Raw genomic sequence first — 21,936 nt, 5'->3', positions numbered from 1 at the left:
TTCCACCTATCACATTTCCAACGCCCCTCCCCCAAGTCCCTCCTCCCTACCTTTTATCTTAGCCTGCTTGGCACACTCTCCTCATTCCTGAAGAAGGGCTCATGCCCGAAACGTCGATTCTCCTGCTCCTTTGAGGCTGCCTGACCTGCTGTGCTTTTCCAGTAACACATTTTCAGCTCTGATCTCCAGCATCTGCAGTCCTCACTTTCTCCTAATGGGGAGGCTATCAGCTTTTGGAAGTGTTACAAGACAGCAGCCCGTTATGGTTGTTATAATCAAGAAACAAAAATGTTAGATGCTATGTATCTTCATGTCTACTAATATCAGAACTGTTGTTACTGCTTCTGCAGAGATGTATGCATTGACTGGTCCTTAGACACTTTTTAAATGGCCATCTGTTGCAGGTTGCAATCAAGCTGCTACACACTTCATTAAGGTCCTCTTGTAGTGCAGTGATAGTGCACCTATACTGAATTGGGATGCCTGGGTTCAAGTCCCACCTGCTCTCGAGGTATGAGATAACATCTCTGAACAGATTGGTTAGAAAAAATAAGTACATGCTCCATTTATGCTTCCAATGAAGAAAAAGGTTTTTGGCTGGCACAAATGAACAGTTGCTTCTGTCAACTGCCACACATCCCTGGAGACTGACCTCAATCAGTATGTAGTATGCTATCTGAAGAACCTTCTTTTCAGGTAACTGCTCATATTTTCTTAATCCCATGACTGTAAAGCCATAGAATGCCATCCCCTCAACCTCTCCTGGAAAGTAGTGATGGGTCACAGATTGGGACAGAGGAACATAGGGGACGATTATTCTCCAGGAACTCAGGTCCAAACTAATTCTCATCATAATCATCATAGTCAACAAAGAAGAAATATATGCCAACTGTTCATAAACCTTCTCTTTTCACTTCACTTTGCTGTGGTGAACATGCAACAAATAAAGTTATAAGCCAAGGATGTGAGTGTTTGATGCCTTTACCTTTAAAATATGAGGAAATAGGCTTGCTGATGATCTTAAAACTTAGGTGTTTAGATTATTGCACAGTTAAGTAACTCTCAGTCATATAAAAGGCTTCTTCCATCTAACACTGAAATTAACTACAGAAGCTACTGTCAGTGATTCCTCCAAGTGTTGTTCAACATAAAGGAGCACTGATTCATCAGCCGAGGGAGGACAGTGCATTGTAATTAGCAGGATGATTCTTTGCCTGTCTTTCACCTGAAGCCATGAAACTTCATGGGGTCCAGAGTCAACGTTGTTGACTTACTCAGACCTTTGAATATCGGAGTTGGGAAGTCATGTTGAGGACAGGATGTTGGTGAGGCCTCTTCTGGAGTACAGTGTCCAGTTCTGGTTGCCCGGTTATAGGAAGAATATTATTAAATTGGAGAGGGTTCAGAAAAGATCTAGAAGGATTTTGCTGGGAATGGAGGGTTTGAGTTATGAAAATAGGCGGGGTGGACAGGAACTTTGTACACTGGAGTGTAGCAGATTAAGTGGTAACCATATAGAAGCTTATAAAATCATGAGGGACATAGATAAAGTGAATAGCAAAGATCTGTTCCTTAACGAGCGGGAGTTCAAAATTAGGAGGCATTTTTTAAGGCAACAGAAGGAAGATTTAAAAAAGACATGAGAAGCAACTTCTCTACACAGAGTGGTTAGTGTGTGGAATGAACTGCCAGAGGACGTAGCGGATGCAGTAGAGTTACAATGTTTAAAAGACATTTGGATAAGTACATGAATAGGAGAGGTTTGGAGGGATATGGGCCAAACGCAGCCAGGTGGAACTAGTTTAGTATGGGAACATGTTCAGCTTGGACTAATTGAACTGAAGGGTCTGCTTCCGTGCTGTATGACTCTATTCCTCTATGACTCTAAGTACTGCACCTTTTATATTTTGGAGGTTTTTGTGAATCATTTGAATAACACCACAGCTGCATATCACAGGAGAAAGTCAGTAAATTGCTCCACAGCTGCTGTCAATTTTAAAACATGCTTCCTAATCTATTCTATACCACGTTTAATTCTGCCAGCTGTATAATGCAAGGAATGTCCTGACCAACTTTTAACATGGTGAACCAATTCTAAAAAGTCCATTCTCCCCACTTTTGTTATCCTCCCCTTTCTCAGAATGGGTATTGAGTAGAAGACCTGGCAGGTCATGTTAAAATTGTACAAGACTTTGGTTCAGCCGTATTTAGAATACCGTGTACGGTTCTGGTTACTACATTACCAAAAGGGTGTGCATGTTTTGGACAGTGTGCAGAGAAGGTTTACAAGGATGTTGCCTGGTATGGAAGGTGCTAGCTGTGAAGAGAGGTTGAGTAGGTCAGGATTGTTTTCATTAGAAAAAAGGAGATGGGGGGTGGACCTGATTGAGGTTTACAAAATCATGAAGGGTATAAACAGGGTGGATAGAGATAAGCTTTTTCCCAGGGTGAGGGATTCAATAACGAGAGGTCACGCATTCAAGGTGAGAGGTGAAACGTTTAAGGGGGATATACGTGGAAAGTACTTTACACAGAGGGTGGTAGGTGCCTGGAACGTGTTGCCAGCAGAGGTAGTAGAAGCATGCATGGTAGATTTATTTAAGGTGCATCTCGACAAATGCATGAATAGGTGGGGAGCAGAGGGAATTGGGCGTTAGGTTTAGACAGTGGATTTGGATCAGCACAGGCTTGGAGGGCTGAAGGTCCTGTTCCGGGGCTGGAAACTTTCATTGTTCTCTTTGGTCTCCTCCATCATATTACTACGATTGTTTCCCCTTCATTTCCCATTCTGTGTATTTTCTGCTGTTATTGTTGCTTTTCCTCTGACAAGCAGACCATACGGTTTCTGAGCATTTTGCATGTACATGTGCCATGTTCCTCAATAACAAAATATCACATCACGGACAAGACTTATGGAACAGAAATTACGTTAAAAAGTATTCAAAACAGAGTTAATGAAAACTACTGAGATGAATAGTTTCAATTAATGTCAACTGTTACATTTTGTCTTGCTCTCTAATAATATATGGAGACTTCATTATAAATGTAGACTCTATTTGATTGCCACACAGAACTGTTATTTACATGTTCTTTGGTGTATTCCATTTGAAATAGGTCAGTTTATTTTGAAAAAAAAACTTTTGATGTAACACAAAAGAGCTTCTATTTCTCAAGTTTAATTACATCTTACACACAGCATACATTACCACATGACTTTTTAAAATAAATATCATTCATAATCTATGTGCTGAAAATTCAAATTATTATTGGTGAATATTATTTGTGTGTCTACCTGCAGCTAGAAAGATTGTCTTAATTAGGTACAAAATTTCGGATGCATCCCATTTGGTCTGAATTCCAGAATACAGCCATAAACCCGTTTTGGCTTCAGGCTATACTCACAAGATTATTGCCACATTCAAATAATAGAGGGAAAAGAGAAAGCGCTGGGTTCCTTATTGTTCATGACATATATGATATACAAGACAATGGGGAGAGTGTGATAATTAAATTTGCCATGACATGAAGATTGGCCAAGTAGTTGACAGTGAGGAAGAAGATCTTAGGTTACAGGTGGTTAGAGATGGATTGGTCAAATGGGTGGATCAGTGACAGATGGAATTTAACAAGGTGATGCATTTTGGAAGTAACAACAAAAGGGATTACTCAATGAATGGCAGGACATGAGGAAGCTCAGAGGAACAGAGGTATCTTGGGGAGCTTGTTCTCAGATCCTGGAAGGCAGCATAACAATTTAATAGTGTGCAGAAAATCAGGTTAATAATGTAGGTAAGGAGGCATATGGGACAGGTCTCTATCACATCTATATCACAGATTATAGCAGCAGATCAGTCATGTTGGAGCTGTACAGAATTTTGGTAATGCCACAAATAGAGTACTATGTGCAATTCTGATCACCACACTACAGGAAGGGTGTGTTTGCACCAGAGGGCATGTGAAGGAGGTTCATCAGGGTGTTGCCTGGTATGCAGCATTTTAATTTTAAAGACAGCCTTGATAAGCTCTGGTTGTTTTCTTTAGAGCAGACATGGCTGAGAAAGGACCTGATAGATGTATAAGACCATGAGAAGCATGAACAGGGTGGATAGAAAGCAGCTGTTTGCTTTAGTCCTGAAAAGTAGGATTAGGTTGGATTTAGAGTAGTTTTGTCAGTGAAGACTTGATGGGCCAAAGGGCCTGTTCTGTATTGTATGATTCTAAGCTTACAGAAAGTTTCATTTTAACGTCTCCCTCTTAACACTTTTAAGTTTCTACTTTCTCCATCGCAGTGCTCTCAACTAAACTATCCAAGCACTCTGAACACTAGTTCCCTGGAAATAACACTCAAAGTCATGAAGTTAATTTCGACATAAATGTCAACACACAACTTCACCTTCCTGGCATTACTTTCAAATGCATAGTTTGTACAATTCTACCTGGCTGTTCATCTAACAGCATTCGTGGAAAGGCCAACAACATCAGATCAAAGTAACCGGACAAATTATTGTGATTTCTCACAGCAGTATGTCAATACACCAGAGACATGTTTAAGACAATTCTTATTGTATCAAAATATGTAACCCGAGGAGCTAAAGATTCTCAGACTCCATCTTAATTTGGCCACTTGAAGCTAATGGTAATATGCCACTCTTTGTAACTCTTTATCTAATGTTTGGCTAAACATTAATGTGCCTGTGAATATAATATTTGTGTATATCAGAAGTTGAAATAATACCACATTATCCATGCCTATTTCTTATGTTGCAAGGGATAACAGAAGAATTGCCATCAGGTAAATACACACTGGTGAAGACAAAATGCAAACCACAAATCTCTTCTTCATAACAACTGGCTCAACTGGAAATTGACAAGTTTCTGCCATCCTCACCCTGAGCTCAGCTAAAACCTCGGAAACAGTTGAACTGACTACCTGATCTTCACAACGTTGTTCATTGCTGTCCTGTCTCCTCCTTGTCACCATTGTTACCTCCACACATATACTCACCAACTTCCAAATTCCTTCTTGAATATACAACTAACCCTGAATTCTGCCAATTGTATCCTGTATCATGTTACTCGACAGGCTGACCTATCACTAGTCTCCATCCACTACTCACTCTCTCTAATGCTTCAATTTCAAAATCTTTATTTTTGGAACCTAAATATTTTCATTTCACCGTACTTCTGCAACTTTCTCTAGTCCATATTCAAGCATGCATTCTGAATGCATACACATGCATCCCCAATTTCCACAGTGGAGCAGACTTGAATTATCACATACTGTACTTTGAAATTCTGATCCTAAACTCTTCCGTTCTGCTTTCCCAGTTCTCAGCAATACTGTCCTGAGAATCTACTTTTGCCTTCAGCTTCTTCTGAGACTTGCAATAATATCCAGTGCTTCTTAATTTCCCTCTGTTATAAAGTATCATGGAGCATTGTGCTATATAATACAGGTTAAACATGTGAAAATTGCTCTCAACCTAATAAAAGTTGAAAATAAAAGATTTGCCTTTAGATGGTGCTATCTCCAAATGGTACTTTCCACACCATGTATAGAAATATGCCTTCTCCTTATCCAATCTTTTCATGTATAGTCTGCTCCATCTTAGCCCACTGAATCTCAAAGGAGATAACCCATTGCAGATAAACATCCCAGATTTTAAAAGTCTATGATTTTTTTCCAGGGCTCTTAAAAATACCCATTATTTAATCTTAGAAGCTTAATTAAAAATTTGGTCAGTTTTTATCTATTTATTTTGTGAAATGTGAGCATCGCTGGCTGGCCAGCATTTGTTGCCCATATCCACTTGCCCTTGAGAAGGTACTGTTGAGCTGCTTCTTGAACTGCTGCTGTCCACCTGCTGTGGGTTGACACATAATGCCATTAGGTCAGGAATTCAAGGATTTTGACCCAGGGGCAGTCAAGAAACGGCAAGTCTGTATGGTGAGTGGCTTGTGAAGGATCTTGAAGGTAGTGGTATACCCATATATGTGCTGCCCTTTTAGGTGGAAGTGGTTGTGGGTTTGGAAGATGCTGTCTGAGGATCTTGTAGATAGTACACGTTGCTGCTACTGAGCATTGGTGGTAGAGGGAGTGGATGCTTATAGATACAGTTACCTACCATAAATGGTCTATTCGCAATTCAATAGCATACTATGTTCCATAACTTAGCAAATCTATGCCATAATTTTCTTAAAATCTGCAATTCAATTCTCAGATCAATATTGTTTCAATATATCTAGCTTTAAATATCATTTTGACGTCAATCAACTTACAGTGAGCCACAGTACTGCCCTTTATGTACCCATACCAGAGTGATTGCAAACATTCGTGGATCATAAAATGGCAAGTACAGTGTTAAAAGCTGGGGCCTAAGACAAATCAAACATCTCTTTCAAACACGATGGGCCAATGGTCTCCTACTGTGCTGCAAGATTGTGGTTTTCGCAGGTAGTTGTTGAACTACAGGAAGATTATTCTAAATTAGTACAAGACCAAAAGTAACAGAAAGCAAGAAATGATGTTCAAAGAATGGGAAGAGACTCATATACCAGCAAATTAATCAGGCCAAATATATTCAATGTAATGTACACTTCCATTATTCTGAAGATAAACTATTCCTTTCCCAAAACTCTAGTCAAATTTGAGATTTGCTTTGTACTCCGGATTTCTAATTAGAATTCAAGTTGAAATGTTCTGTTTCTCATATTAAAGCTTGTGATTCTCGCTTTGCAATCAGGAGTTAAGTAGGTTGTATTTCGTAGAGGCTACAAAAGGTCAGGTTGAGTTTATCGGTCCATTCCTACTTGGCCTAATTTCACTTTGCACAGTATTTTAGCCAAAAACCTATAAGCAGGTCACCTGTCTGTGATAATACAAGGTCAGAGTAAAAGGAAATGAAAAAGAATGCACAAGAAAAAAGAATTAATTTCATAAAGGAAGCAAATCAGATCTAAATTATTAGTTATTGTGTGATGAATGATGACAACGTACTTTACAACTTAAATCATGACAGTCTTTTTAGTGCAAGTGATTGTTCTTTGTTTGGAACAGCTTCAACCAAATGTAAATTTGTGAAGTAACTAATTTTCAGTCCCTATACTGCTTTGATTCCATAATTCTAACACATTTTCACTGTTGTTTCATTAAAACGTTTAAAACATCCTTTCAGCAAATTCAAAGGAAATTTAAAAGGCAATTTGCTTCGAATATAACTGTTGAGATGAACTTGCTTCTGCATTAGTGGTACTAATTTTACTGACAAAAATACACTTTCATACTTGAAGCAATAAGAAACAGGGGACTTGAGAATGGGAGCAGATCATTAAGCCCTTCAAGCTTGCTCTGCCATTCAATAATGTTACAGCTGATTTGCTTTTGGTGGTCAATTCCTGTCTGCCCTTAATATCCTCGAGTCCCTTGTCTATCAAAAATCTAACTCATCAACCTTCAATAGACTCACAGCCTTGACTGGTTTAGGCAAGAGAATTCCACAGATTAACACCATCTGAAGGGGGAAAAAAAACTTCATCTCAATCTTAACTAGTAAACCTCCAATCTTTAAGCTGTGTCCCCGAGTTCTGTACTCCCCATCAAGGGAAAACATTCGCTCAGTAGCCATCTTATCAAATCTGCATAACTTTTTTTCCCAATTTTATGCAATTCTTACTCTCCATATTTAGCCACAGACGATATAACCTTCTTAATGATTCTTTTGCACAGACATATTGATAAAAATTTGCTTAGAGATACTAAATATCTATTTAAAAGTCTGGCATTCATCTCTCTTCGACTTTTAACTTAGTTTCGCAGTTTAGCCAGCTCTGCCTTCATATCTTTATAGTTGCCTTCAATCAGATTTAAAATACTCGTCTTAGATCTACACCTTTCCTCTTTAGAATTTCACATTCAGTTTATCATGTTATCATCACTGTCACCTAAAAGCACCTTCACCCTGAAGTTATTGTTTGATCCAGTTTCATTGCTCATTAGCAGCTAAAAAGAAAAGTATTTAGGTTGGGTCTTCAGGAAATTGCTTCAAATATACTTCAGTTAAATAATGTTCCTGACTACTTTTGTCAGTTTGATTTACCCATATGGCTACAGTCACCTACAATTATTGCAGTACCATTCTTACACACCCTATTTGTTTCTGTTCTACAGTGTAACTACTAGTTCAATGGTCTATAAAGTACTTCCATGATTCAAATCACAACTTCAATCACCTTGCAATTATTTATCTGTAATAGTTAATAGGTCAAATTTACTTATTTCTGCTTGTGCTAATAATTTATAATATTTTGTTACATACTCGTTCAGCCTTAACTCTACTTCCTTGGAATCTCTCACTTTATCTGCTGGTGAATCCTTACATTTACTCTGTCTCTTCCGGTCACACTTTGGTCATTATTATCATCGTTAAATCACTACCTTGTCCATTACCTTATTGCTTTCCTTTGATTTACAGAGCTCCTCCCTCAAGATCCTCTTCCCCCACTATTCAGTATAAAGCTCTCTCTACTGCCTTACTTAAGCAACTTGCCAGAACTCTGATCCCAGCACAGTTCAGGTGAAGACCAACCCAATGGTATGGGTCCTATTTACATCAGTACCTTCATCATAAGAAGGAGAAACCTGCTTCTCTCATACTTTTGAGCCACACATTAATCTCTCTAATCCTATGTCAATTTGTTTAAGGCTCATGAGATAACCTGCAGATTACTAGCTTTGTGGTTCTGCCTTTCAATTTAGCCTATTGCTACTCACATTCCACAATCAAAACATCTTTCCTAGTTCTATGATGTGTGTACTAACATCAACCATGACAACTAGATCTCGCCCTCCCGCCATAGGTTCCTCTCTAGCCCCAAGCAGATGAATCGACCCAGGCAGGCAACAGAGTCTTCTGGATTAACGCTCCCAGATGCAGAGAATCATCCCTATCTTCTACAACCACTTGAACCCTATTGACTCCGCCCCTTTGAGTGGCTTCTTGTACCACTCTGTCATCGTCAGTCACATCATTCACATTTTAACCCAGCTCTCATTCACACAAGATGCAAGAATCTTGGATCTGTTCAAGGGCCGAGGCTCCTCCACTTGTACCTTTTCAGTCCCCTATTGCCTCAGTCATTCTCCCATCAAATTGGACACCACTATGATGACTTGCCGGTAAAAATAAAATTATAACTAGTGACAATTCTAATGCTTCAGAATTGTCGCATTGGCACTTTATTCAAACCCAACAAATAAAATCATAAAAAGGGGTCAGTAGTAAACAGCAACCTCACGTTAAGATCACCACAAACTTTTGTTAAAAACAACATTAAGAAAGAAATTTTAGTGGGAATTATTTGATGAGAGGGAATAGTTAAAATATTAAAAATCTGTTTTCTGTGAGCAACTTGTTGGCTGAAATGGCACACAAAAGTAGAGGTGAAGTGTCATTTATTGTCTCAAAATTCATGCAAAACTTGTGCTTTCTATACACATATATAATCCAAATATCTATAGCCTTTTACATAACGTAGCACGTAGTTTCTTGTTTAGCATCCACTTCACTGACAGAAGACTTCATTATAGAGTCATAGAGATGTACAGCATAGAAACAGACCCTTTGGACCAACTCATCCATGCCGACCAGATATCCGAAATTAACCTCGTCCCATTTGCCAGTGCTTGGCCCATATCCCTGTAAACACTTCTTATTCACATACCCATCCAGTTGCCTTTTAAATATTGTAATTGTACTGGCCTTCACCACTTCCTCTGGCAGCTCATTCCATGCATGCACCACTCTCTGTGTGAAAATGTTGCCCCTTAGGTCCCTTGTATATCTTTCATCCTCACCTGAAACCTATGTCCTCTAGTTCTGGATTCCCAAACCCCAGGGAAAAGACTGTACCTATTTACCCTATCCATGCCCCTCATGATTTTATAAACCTCTATAAGGTCACCCCCAGCCTCCTACGCTCCAGGGAAAAAGCCCCAGCCTATTCAACCTCTCCTTATAGTTCAAATTCTCCAACCCTGGCAACATCTTTGTAAATCTTTCAAATTTCACAACATCCTTACGATAGGAGGGTGACCAGAATTGATCTGTGGCCTATAAAGGCAATAATATTTGAAAATTAAAAGACACCTCAAGGACAACTAGAGATGAGCAATAAATGCTGGCCCAGCCAATGACACTCAATGAATAAAAGAATGCATGCAATAAAAGGCAAAATATTTCATTACTCTTCCAGATGTTCAGCAACCACAATAGTGTTGAATGTTAAACTTTTAATTCATGACTCCACAGTTTTTCTTCTTGACACATACCATGTAAAAGTAATCAAAGAATTGATCAGTTTGATTATGAAAGTGTAGGTTAATGCCAAGTTGAGTATCCACAAATTTCAGCTGTACCATTTGCAAATCAAAAAGTAGAATGCTGCAGATGCTAGAAATCAGAAATAAAAACAGAAAATGCCTGGAAAAATAATCAGAACTCTGAGACATTCCAGAATAAGGAGTGGGTGGGGCAAGGACAAAAGGAATATCTGATATCGGGTGAAAGATAAGAGACTGAGTGACAGAAAATGGAGTCCCTTAGAACCAAAGCAATAGAGATGGAGAAAGAAAAGAAACAGAATAAAAAACATGATCCTAGAGCAGGTGTATTGCTAACTGAAAAAAAAAGGAAACAAGTAAAAATGAAAAAACAGAATAGGGACAATAATTCACAGAAATCTGATATTGCAGAACTCAATGTTGAGTCAGGAGACTAAAGTATCTAACTAAAAACTGACATGCTGTTCCTAAAGTTGACGTTGCACCTCAGTGAGAGAAAGTGAGGACTACAGATGCTGGAGATCAGTCAAAAAGCTCTTGATTTCTGATGCAGAGCTTATGCTCGAAATGTCGACTCTCCTGCTCCTTGGATGCTGCCTGACCAGCTGTACTTTTCCAGCACCATTTGTTTGGATTCTTGAACCTCAGTGGAACAATGCAACAGGCTGAGGACAGAGATGTAAACCCAACAACAAGGTAGAGGATTAAAGTAAAAGGCCAGGGGAATCTCAGGATCATGCTTAATAATAGAACAGAGGTGTTCCACAAAGTGGCCACCCAAGCTGCATTTGATTTCCCCACTGTAGAAAAGCATCTGGATACAGATGCTGCATGACCTGTTTTTCTTTTTCTCTTCAGTACCTTCTGTTACAATTTAAATCATTTATGCTCAAAAATATTGAACTCTAACCTTCACCACACTGAACATTTATTCAAAGCCTTGTTCCCTACTTTGCTCACCCTTGTTACAAGCTTTGCTCGGTATAGTTTGAATTTTGGAAGTGGTTTTGTTCTAAAGTAATTAATAAAAAAGAGGGAATTTCAAGAATGGTAGGAGATACAGTATTTACACAAGTCACTTACACATACTCAGACTTGCAACAATGAGATTAACCAAATTCTTTTGGGTTAGTTTCAGCCCAAATCTTCCACTGAGGTTAGTTGCTCATTTCTCTTGCACCCAACCCCATGCCTGAATAATTCCTTTTTCCCTTGATTTTCACAAATTCAAGGTACTTGTGAAAGCATACTTTGAATGAACAGAGACACTAAAATACAACTTTTAATTTTGCATTTTATGAACATGAACTCAAATTGATAAATATACTTTTGAATACTCTAATTTTCTATGCCTTGTCATGTTTTTATTGTTCAATTTTCACATGCATTTTTTAAAAATCCATCCCAAGAGTTAATAACTGCCATGAAAATATCTCGATTTTAAACTTGTTTTGTTCTGTAGACAAACACCTAAGAATAGATTTTAGGACTCATTAAGATCAAAATGAGCCAAGTGAATATAGAGTCTTACTAGTTTACAAAATGTGATTGTTGTCCTAAGCTAACACAGTAATGGCATTTAGCAAGACTCCAAAGACCAAAAGTCTTTTGGACCAAACAGGTCGCAACCGAGGTTCGTAAAGGAAGTAGCTACCATGCACTGGCTTCCAAAAATCCTTAGACTCTGTAAAAGTCTCAGAGGATGGGAGATCTGCCAATGTAACGCCCTTATACAAAAAGTAAAGAGAAAATGTACAGCCAACTAGAGGTCCGTTCACTCAACATCAGCCATTAGAACAATGTTAGAGTCTATTGGAAAGGATGTAATAGCAGAACATTTAGAAATACATAATATAATCAAGCAAAGTATGCATAGCTTCATGAAAGGAAAATCATGCTGAAAAATTTATTGTAACTCTCCGAGGAAGAAACAAACAAGATAATAAAGGAGAACCAGTAGATTTTATATATTTGGATTTCCAAAAGGTGTTCAGTAACGTACAGCCCATAAGGCTACTTAATAAGCCAAGAGCGCATGTTGTTGAGGGTAGTATATTCGCATGGATAAAGAATTGGCTAATAAATAGAGGTAGAGAATTGGGATGGTAGGTGAGGTGGAATTTTCAGGATTGCAATCTTTAACTGATCAGGGGCCACAATTTCTTCCAACATTTATACACTGTTAACCACAAGCTATTCCAAATTTGCGGATGACACAAAAACAGTTGGGAAGCCAACTATAACAGTGAAACAAAAAGTCTATGGAAGGGTAGAGACAGATTGATTAAGTGGGCAACCTTTGGCAAATTGAATATAATGTGGGAAAATGTGACGTTTATGCACTTCGGCAGGAAGAGGAGCTGAATATTATTTAAATTGAGAAAGATGGAAAAGCTGCAGCACAAAGGGATTTATGGGCCCTCATGTATAAATCACAAAATGCCAGCATACATGAGCAGGTAATAAGGAAGGCAACTGGAAATTTGGCCTTTATTTAACGGAGAATGCAGTATTAAAATAAGGAAGTCCTGCTAAAATAGTACAAGGCTCCAATTAGACCAGACCTAAAATAGAGTGAAGACTTTTGGTCCTCTTATCAAAGGATAGACATACTTGTGTTGGAGACAGTCCAGAGAAGGTTGATCACAGGTAGGGAGGAATTTTCTTGTGAGAAGAGGTTGAGTAGGTTGGGCTTATATTCATTGTATTCATTAGAGTTTAGAAGAATTAGAGGTGATCAAATTATTAACAGGGTTGGTACAGAGACTCTCCCTGTGGAACAGTCTAGGACCAAAGGGCATAATCTCAGAGCCAGGGATCAACCATTTAGAACAGAGGTGAGGAGGAATTTCTTTCACAGTAATGCAATCGTGGAATTCTTTACCAGAGGAAGATTGAAGAAGCTATGCCATTAAACATATTCAAGGTTGAGATAGGTGGATTTTTAATCAGCAAGTTAAACAGTGGTTATGGGAAAAGCCAGAAAAGTGAAATTCAGCATTATCAGATCAGCCATGACTTCATTGAGAGGCAGAGCAAACTTGACTGGCTGAAAGGCCTCTGTGCAATTACTCCTTATGGTCTTAGGATCCAGGTACCTCAGAATTATATGCCAGCATGAGTCAGCTCTTTCAAAGAAGCAAAGAAATACAAACGAGCTTATAAAATAATCAATTACTTGAAATGCCTTAGAACACAGCAAAATTAATTATTCAATAATAGTTCAGAGCATTATTCCATTGAAGTAACTTCGAAAAAATAAGTACACTCAGTATTAAAACAGGGTTAGTAATATTGTAATTATTCTGTTCCGTTTTCCACTGACCACAAGATTGATCAGTAATTTTCAGAACAATTCATTTTAATATTTTCTACATTCTCCTTTATCAATGTCATGATATTAGAATTCTATCAATTGAGGTGATGTGGTAAGAGAACACTTAAATTATAGAATCCCTACAGTGTGAGAGCAGGCTACTTGGCCTGAGTCCACAATGACCCTCAAAAGAGCATCCCACCCAGACTCACCCCCCACTACCGTATCCCTGTAACCCTGCATTTCCCAGGGCTGATCCACCTAACCTGCACATCCCTGGTTACAATGGGCAATTTAGCTTGGCCAATCCACCCAATCTGTACATCTTTGGACTAAAGAGTGCATTTGAAGTATGAGAATTCCTAATTTTACTAACCAGATATTAGAAACTATACTTTTAAATTGTTTCATCTTTAAAACTCAATACCACATAAATGAATAAACTGAAATGATTCAAAACAAAAATCAATTTAATTGGTGTGTATTAAAATTTTCAAAGCACAATTGACATTTAAATTCCATATATTATTAAGAATTTTATTTGCTATACTGATAGCGACAATAGCTGTGGTTTATCCTACATAAAAACTATAACATAATGTTCTATTGCTATGCACTTTAAGGTTACTACCCTCTGTGGCTAGTTCCACAACACAGTAAATGTTACACTAGTCATTTCACTAGCCTGTGAACTCCAGCAGCGAAGTGACAGTGCTTGCCACTGGCATTGAAGAACTCTGCTCCAAGAAATCTAGATAACTCTGCAGCAAGGACTCTACCTCCCTTAGTGGGTAACTGAACGCAAATATTGTTAATGGAGATTCACAGCCATGTTATCAAGCTGCCTAACCAGGCAATCACATTAAACAGTTCTTACAGACAGAAAAATCAGGAAATACAGCAGCCAATGACAGACCACAACTTCAGTGCTTCCACATTAATTTGCGCTTGCACAAAATCCTAAGAATGTTTAATGACAGCAAACACAAATAGTACAAAGTAGATAATTTTGCTTCAGGTCAAAGATGTGGTCAGATTTATTGAAACAGTGTAAGAGACACTAGTCTGCCCTATAGCATCATGTGCAAAACTATGAATAAACATTTGGCACAAGATGTTTCTTTCAGAAGCAAAAGCGCAAAATGTTCATGAGTACATGCAACTATCTTTAAGCAACTATGCATGAAATTCCAGACGACCAACAATGTTGGAACAAGAGGATTCCAGACAAAATAAGGACAGTTTTAAAACTGGAGCTTAAGAACATAGCCTCATCTTCCACCTAGGAACCCTCCAACCACAAGGGATGAATGCAGATTTCTCCAACTTCTTCATTTCCCCTCCCCCCACCTTATCTCAGTCCCAACCCTCGGACTCAGCACCGCCTTCTTGACCTGCAATCTTCTTCCCGACCTCTCCGCCCCCACCCCCCTTCAGCTTATCACCCTCACCTTAACCTCCTTCCACCTATCGCATTCCCAACGCCCTCCCCCAAGTCCCTCCTCCCTACCTTTTATCTTAGCCTGCTTGGCACACCTTCCTCATTCCTGAAGAAGGGCTTATGCCCGAAACATCGATTCTCCTGCTCCTTGGATGCTGCCTGACCTGCTGCGCTTTTCCAGCAATACATTTTTCGGCTCTGATCTCCAGCATCTGCAGTCCTCACTTTCTCTTAGCTTAAGAGCATAACCAGGAGTACTTTTTTCCCCATATAAAAGGTAACAGAAGTCTGGATTTCTCTCCATCCAAAGGCTGTTTATGAAAAGTAATCAGAACTTTTAAGACTGAGAAATTAAGTCTGTTCAGGATATGGAGCAATGGCAGGAGAATGGAATTAAGGTACAGACAAGGTAAGATATCCTTGAATGGTGGAACAGGGCTGAAAGCCTGAATGCTCTATTCCTTCTCCGAACCAACATTGCCTTGCTTGTGTCTGGTCAATGATATCAATAAATGTAAATATAAGAAATTTGTGCATCACTGAGCAGGTTATTGCGAGACAAGAGTTGCTTGATAGCACTGTTGATGACACCTTAGAGCAGATGGATGAGGCAGTAATTAGCTGGGTTGTATTCGTCTTGCTTTTTGTGGACATGATGTACTTAATTTTCCACATTGTCGGGTGGATGCCAATGTTGTAACTGTAAGGAAACAGCTTGGTTACAAATGTAGCAAGCTTGGAGCACACAGTACTCCAGTCTTCAGTACTATTGCCAGAATGCGGTCAAGGCCCATAGCCTTTTCAGTATCCAGTGCCTCCAACTGTTTCTTGATACTCCTGGAGTGAACTGAACTGGCTGAAGATGGACATCTGTGATCATGGGGACATCTGCAGGATTCTGAGATGGATCATCCACTTGGAACTTCTGGATAAAGGTTGGTACAAATGCTTCAGCCTTATCTTTTGCACTAATGTGTTGGGCTCACAATCATTGAGGTTGGGGAAAATTTGTTGAGCCTCCTCCTCCAGTGAGCTATTTGGTTGTCCAGCGCCACTCACAGATAGGTGTGGCAGGACTGCAGAGTTTAGGTCTCGCTCGTTGATTATGGAACTGCTTTGCCCTGCCTATCATTTGCTGCTTATGCTGTTTGACATGCAAATTTGGTAGCTTTATCAGGTTCATACCACATTTTAAGGAATGCTTGGTGACAGATCTGGCACACCCTCCTGTATTTTTCATTAAACCAGGATTCATCCATTGGATGATGATATTGGGAGGGTAGGGGTTTTGCCAGGCCTGAGGTTGCAAGTTGTGTCAGAGTACAATTCTGTTATTGCTGATGGATCACAGTGCCTTACAAATGTCAAGTCTTGAACTGCTACATGTGTTGGAAGATGATCTCATTTAGAACACTCTGTGTCACACAACACAATAAAGTATCCTCAATGGGAAGACAGGACTGCGGTTCCACAAGGATTGTTCATGTGGTCACATCTATCAACTGTTAGCATCAGTTGTAACTGCAATTGGCAAGTTATGGAGGATGGAGTCAACTATAATGTTCTCTATTGCTGGTTCTCTCAGACCCTGCCATAGCAGCTCTGTCCTTTGTGATTCATCGAGCTCGGTCAGTAGTGGTGCTGTAAAGCTAATATTGAAGGTCATCTTGCCCTTTTTTCACCCTCAATACTTCCTCCAAGTGGTGTCCAACATGGAGGACGACTGACTCATCATCTGGGGGGCTGGTGCTGAGGCTGCAGTATGTGGTATTCAGCGGGTGATTTCCTTGGCCACTGTTGACCGGATGCTGTGACACTTCATGGTGATCTGTCATCAATGCTGAAGACACATAAGACCTTAAGATGAAGGAGGAGAACTAGGCTACACAGCCCACCAAGTCTATTCCACCATTCAAAGAAGCCATGACTGATCTGATAACCTTCAACTCGACTTTTCTGTCTTTTCCACAAAACCCTCAATTTCTTTACTGATAAAAAAAACTGTACATCTCAGCCTTGAATACATTTAATAACCCAGCTTCTATGATAAAGAATTCCACAGAATCACCTCCCTCAAAAGAAACTCCTCCTCATCTTTGTCTTACATGGGCAATCCTTGACTCTGAGATAATTCTCTGTGGTCCTAGACTTGCCCACAAGGAGAATTACCTTTCCACATCTACCCTGTTAAGTCCTTTAAGAATCTTGTATGTTTCAATGAGGTCATCTTTTATTTTTCTAAACTCCAATAAGTAGAGGCCCAGCTTACTCAACCTCTCTTCATAAGAATCTCTCTTCTTGGCCAGGATCAACCTACTGAGCCTTCTATGTACTAGCATTAGAGTCATCTTTTCTTAGATATGGGGACATAAACTGTTCACAGTATTCTAGATGTGGTCTGTCTCCTTTCTTTTAATTTCAAAAGGAATTTTGTCTTTCCTATTACGTACTGATCTTGAAGCCAACTCCCACTTGACTGGATCCTACTAATCCATCATCTCTCCTTCATTATCTTGCTACTCGTTGTGTGTAAATTCATAACTATTTTCAGAAATGTGCATTACATCAAGATGCTATAGCCACAAGAGCCAAATCACAAACAATGAAAACTAGAAGTAAATTGTTCCCAAATACGAAACTGGAATTGACAAAGGTAGCAAAAGGGTAAAAACAATGACTGCAGATGCTGGAAACCAGATTCTGGATCAATGGTGCTGGAAGAGCACAGCAGTTCAGGCAGCATCCGAGGAGCTTCAGCAAAATCGACGTTTCGGGCAAAAGCCCTTCATCAGGTAGCAAAAGGCAGACAGAACTTTTGAAAACAATTATGCTGATGCACAGCTTTGCTAGAAGTGTAGCATTTTAAGCACCATGTAAAAATCTATTGATTAATCAAATCTGTACAATGGTCAAGGGCAGGATGAGTTTACAACTCAGCTATGCTGGTGCAGCAAAGCGCACAAACAAGACTAGGATTCGTTCATACTCCTCACTCCCTCATGGAATGCACCTAAAAAGTACATATTCACCAAGTTACTTTATTAGTCGTCCACCTGAATGTAATTCAGTTTATATGTGGAAAGTTATCAGCAAATCCTACACAATATTGCAACATTTACTGTTGCTTTGTGGGCATCATGAGCTCAATTATAATCAATAACCACTCAATAGTGAAAAAGGCAGACAATAAGACTTGCAAATAAGCTTTATGTAAGATCTACACTAGCCCAGGCTACAGAGCTATAATTGTGCAGGGTATTAAAAACAAAAATCACAGAATATAGTGTTCATTTGTCAGTTTTGAGTGATATTATTGTTGAAATGATTCCAAAGCTATTTAACTTTGCACAACAAAATCAAACCACCAACTGCAACAGGAAAAAAATTAATAATGCAATTTAAGAAGCAATAATTTTAAATTATTCATTTTCCATCTAGCAGTTTGATATCTCCTCACTGTGCCACTAGTTCCTGGAAAGGTCAGAAAGCTCAGCAATGAAGACAACTTTGAGAACTGCTTTAAATTTAAACTTAACTTTTACTTATTCTTCCAATGATATGATATAGTTCAAATCCCGATGCAAGGATAAGGGTGAAAATTAAAACCATTTTTGCACCTTTTGCATATATTAGAAAGTTGAAAACAGTTCAGTGGATTGAAATTCAATTTTAAATTGTTTAGTTTTACAGCACAACAGGATCACTTGGTTCATCCAACTCACACTAGTTAAGCATTCTGTAATGACCTTCTGAATTAAAAACAATTCCGTCTCTCTATTAGTTATTTTGATAAAAGTAGTAACGAGATGCTGCGGAGTTAACAGAGGAAACAGATTCTGTTTATTTCCAAAAAAAAACCTTAATAATTGTGAACTCTTCCAGGTCGCAATAAGTTCATGAAAAGAATCACTTACTTCCTAACGAGAACCCCATTTCCCTGATCCTGTCATTAAAGGATCTCTCCTACACGCTCAATAAAGCCCAAACGCCAGGGATTACAATTTTAGCAATATGATAACTGTTCTACCCTAAAGCTCCACACGACAAGCAGTTAATGCTCAAACCTTAACATCTGCAAACTGTTTTGCCAAACTGACTCACTATCTGGACGGCACAGAGATCAGCATTAAAAAAAAGCAGTTGCACGCTGATCAAGAAAAATTGACAAAGTAAACATTCAAAGTAGCATCTCAGTTAACACAGATGTTTGAAAGAACAAAATCCTCAAATCAGGAAAGTCTGAAGTGGCATCAAGACACGCCTGGAGAGAGAGAGAGAGAGAGAAAACGGATTGGCCACATACTGGAGAACTGATTACACCTCTACAAAATAACAAAAAACAAACACATTTCGAGGTAATTTGAAGTCAGTTAAAAATATTGGTCAATCCAACAGCTGCCCCCCCAAAGTGCACATATCTCTGGATGATTTCAGGAGTGTTACTTGAGCAGCACCCACTGCTGGCAGGTGTCAAACTGAGCAGGGGGTGGGTGGGCAGTCCCACGGCGCACAGCTAGATCCCACAGGCACCTGCCGGCTCCACATGCTGACCATTACACCGCCGACCCCACACCTTTACCTGCCCACGAAGCTCTCCAGGACCGAGCTCTTGCCGGCGCTCTGGCCGCCCACCACCGCGATCTGGGGCAGGTCCAGGTTGCAGCTCTGGCCGATGGCGGAGAAGGCGTCCTGAAGGCGGTTCACCAGCGGGATCAGCTCCTCCATGCCGCGGTTCCCCATGGCGAGCGGGGGCCCGTTCCAAGGTCGCCTGACAGCCGCAGCAGAGAGGGTGCCCTGTCCTTGTCCCACTCCGTTCCCGCTCCCAATCCTCTTCCTCCCTGGTCCCAGTTTGTTTTCCCTCCGCTCTCGGGGCGACACCTAACGGTCCGAGTCCGCGCAGCCGCACTGCGCCCCATCGCTCAACAGGCAGCAGCAGCAGCCGCGCGGGGGTGGGAGGGAGAGGGCAAGTCGGGAGCTGGGCACAGAGCCTGAGCTGGGCACGAGCCTGAGAGCTGGGCACGAGCCTGAGAGCTGGGCACAGAGTCTGAGCTGGGCACAGAGCCCCGAATGCAGAGCACTGAGCTGGGCACGACCCTGAAAGCTGGGCACAGAGCCCCGAATGCAGAGCAATGAGCTGGGCACGAGCCTGAGAGCTGGGCACAGAGCCTGAACTGGGCACGAGCCTCAGAGCTGGGCACGAACCTGAGAGCTGAGCACAGAGCCCCGAATGCAGAGCAATGAGCTGGGCACGAGCCTGAGAGCTGGGCACAGAGCCTGAGAGCTGGGCACAGAGCCCCGAATGCAGAGCAATGAGCTGGGCACGAGCATGAGAGCTGGGCACGACCCTGAGAGCTGGGCACAGAGCCCCGAGTGCAGAGCAATGAGCTGGGCACAGAGCCTGAGAGCTGGGCACAGAGCCTGAGCTGGGCACGACCCTGAGAGCTGGGCACAGAGCCCCGAATGCAGAGCAATGAGCTGGGCATGACCCTGAGAGCTGGGCACAGAGCCTGAGCTGGGCACGAGCCTGAGAGCTGGGCACGAACCTGAGAGCTGGGCACAGAGCCCCGAATGCAGAGCACTGAGCTGGGCACAGAGCCTGAGCTGGGAAAGAGCCTGAGAGCTGAGCACAGAGCCCCGAGTGCAGAGCACGGGAGCTGGGCACGAGCCTGAGAGCTGGGCACGAGCCTGAGTTGGGCACAAAGCCCCGAGTGCAGAGCACTGAGTTGGGCACGAGCCTGAGAGCTGGGTACAGAGTCCCGAGTGCAGAGCACGGAGCTGGGCAAAGCCCGGGAGCTGGGCGCAGAACTCGTGTGCAGCGACCGGGAGCGGGGCACACAGAGCGCGAATGCACAGCTCAGGAGCAGGGCACACAGGCCGGGAGCACGGCAGCGACTGTACGCATCGAGATCTCCAAGAGTATCTGTGCACACTGCAAAACACAGATAGTTTGCCCAATCTAATTTATTCCTCACACTGTGGTCGCAAAATACTTTTCACAATCCAAATTATTCTACGCACTGAAACCCACGTTATTGACATCTATGAACAATACTATTTTGAACGATGGATAACCACAATACCCAACAACCGACCGTTTTTTTTTAAATAAAGCTGCAATAATTGCGTTTCCATCTATCGTAGAAGTCAACAATTTCGTGGGTTCTCAACATTTCGTTTGCATAATGCGTCTGTCGAGGTCATATTTGAATTATCCTTCACTTAATCCTCAATAAAGTTCCAGCATTCGAATGAGAGAGGCCAATCCATTACTGCTGGGATGGCCAAACCTGTTCCAAAGTAAATACGATCTCTTACCAACATCATAAGACTGATTTTAAATTTAAAAAAATCTAATTATAGACCAGGAAGTTATAGACCAGTTAGTCTGACCTCAGTGGTGCGAAAGATGCTGGAGTCAATTATAAAGGATGAAATTATGACACATCTGATAGCAGTAACAGGATAGGTCAGAGTCAGCATGGATTTATGAAGGGCAAATCATGCTTGACTAATCTTCTGGAATTTTTTGAGGATGTAACTCTGAAGATGGACAAGGGAGATCCAGTGGATGTAGTGTACCTGGACTTTCAGAAAGCCTTTGATAAAGTCCCACATAGGAGGTTAGTGAGCAAAATTAGGGCGCATGGTATTGGGGGCAAAGTACTGGCTTGGATTGAAAATTGGTTGGCTGACACGAAACAAAGAGTAGTGATAAACGGCTCCCTTTCGGAATGGCAGACAGTGACCAGTGGGGTACCGCAGAGATCAGTGCTGGGACCGCAGCTTTTTACAATATACATTAATGATATAGATGATGGTATTAAAAGTAATATTAGCAAA

The 21,936-nt window shown here is 40.8% G+C and overlaps 1 protein-coding gene across 11 annotated transcripts in view; it reads right to left on the bottom strand.

Annotated features, from left to right (window-relative positions):
* The window catches only part of LOC122554598 (dynamin-2-like), a 208,115-nt gene extending 188,126 nt beyond the window's left edge, over positions 1-19,989 (bottom strand). For all 11 annotated transcript variants that reach the window (XM_043699882.1, XM_043699883.1, XM_043699887.1 and 8 more), the window contains exon 1: positions 19,676-19,989. In XM_043699882.1, the coding sequence (XP_043555817.1) occupies positions 19,676-19,836 (161 nt within the window). In that variant the 5' untranslated portion in view covers positions 19,837-19,989. The remainder of the gene's footprint in view (positions 1-19,675) is intronic.
* Between the last annotated feature and the right edge of the window lie 1,947 nt (positions 19,990-21,936).

Source organism: Chiloscyllium plagiosum, chromosome 11, assembly GCF_004010195.1.
Source record: "Chiloscyllium plagiosum isolate BGI_BamShark_2017 chromosome 11, ASM401019v2, whole genome shotgun sequence".
NCBI lineage: Eukaryota > Metazoa > Chordata > Chondrichthyes > Orectolobiformes > Hemiscylliidae > Chiloscyllium > Chiloscyllium plagiosum.
The sequence above is the reverse complement of the archived record's forward strand: the minus strand, read 5'-3'. Positions and strand labels throughout refer to the sequence as shown.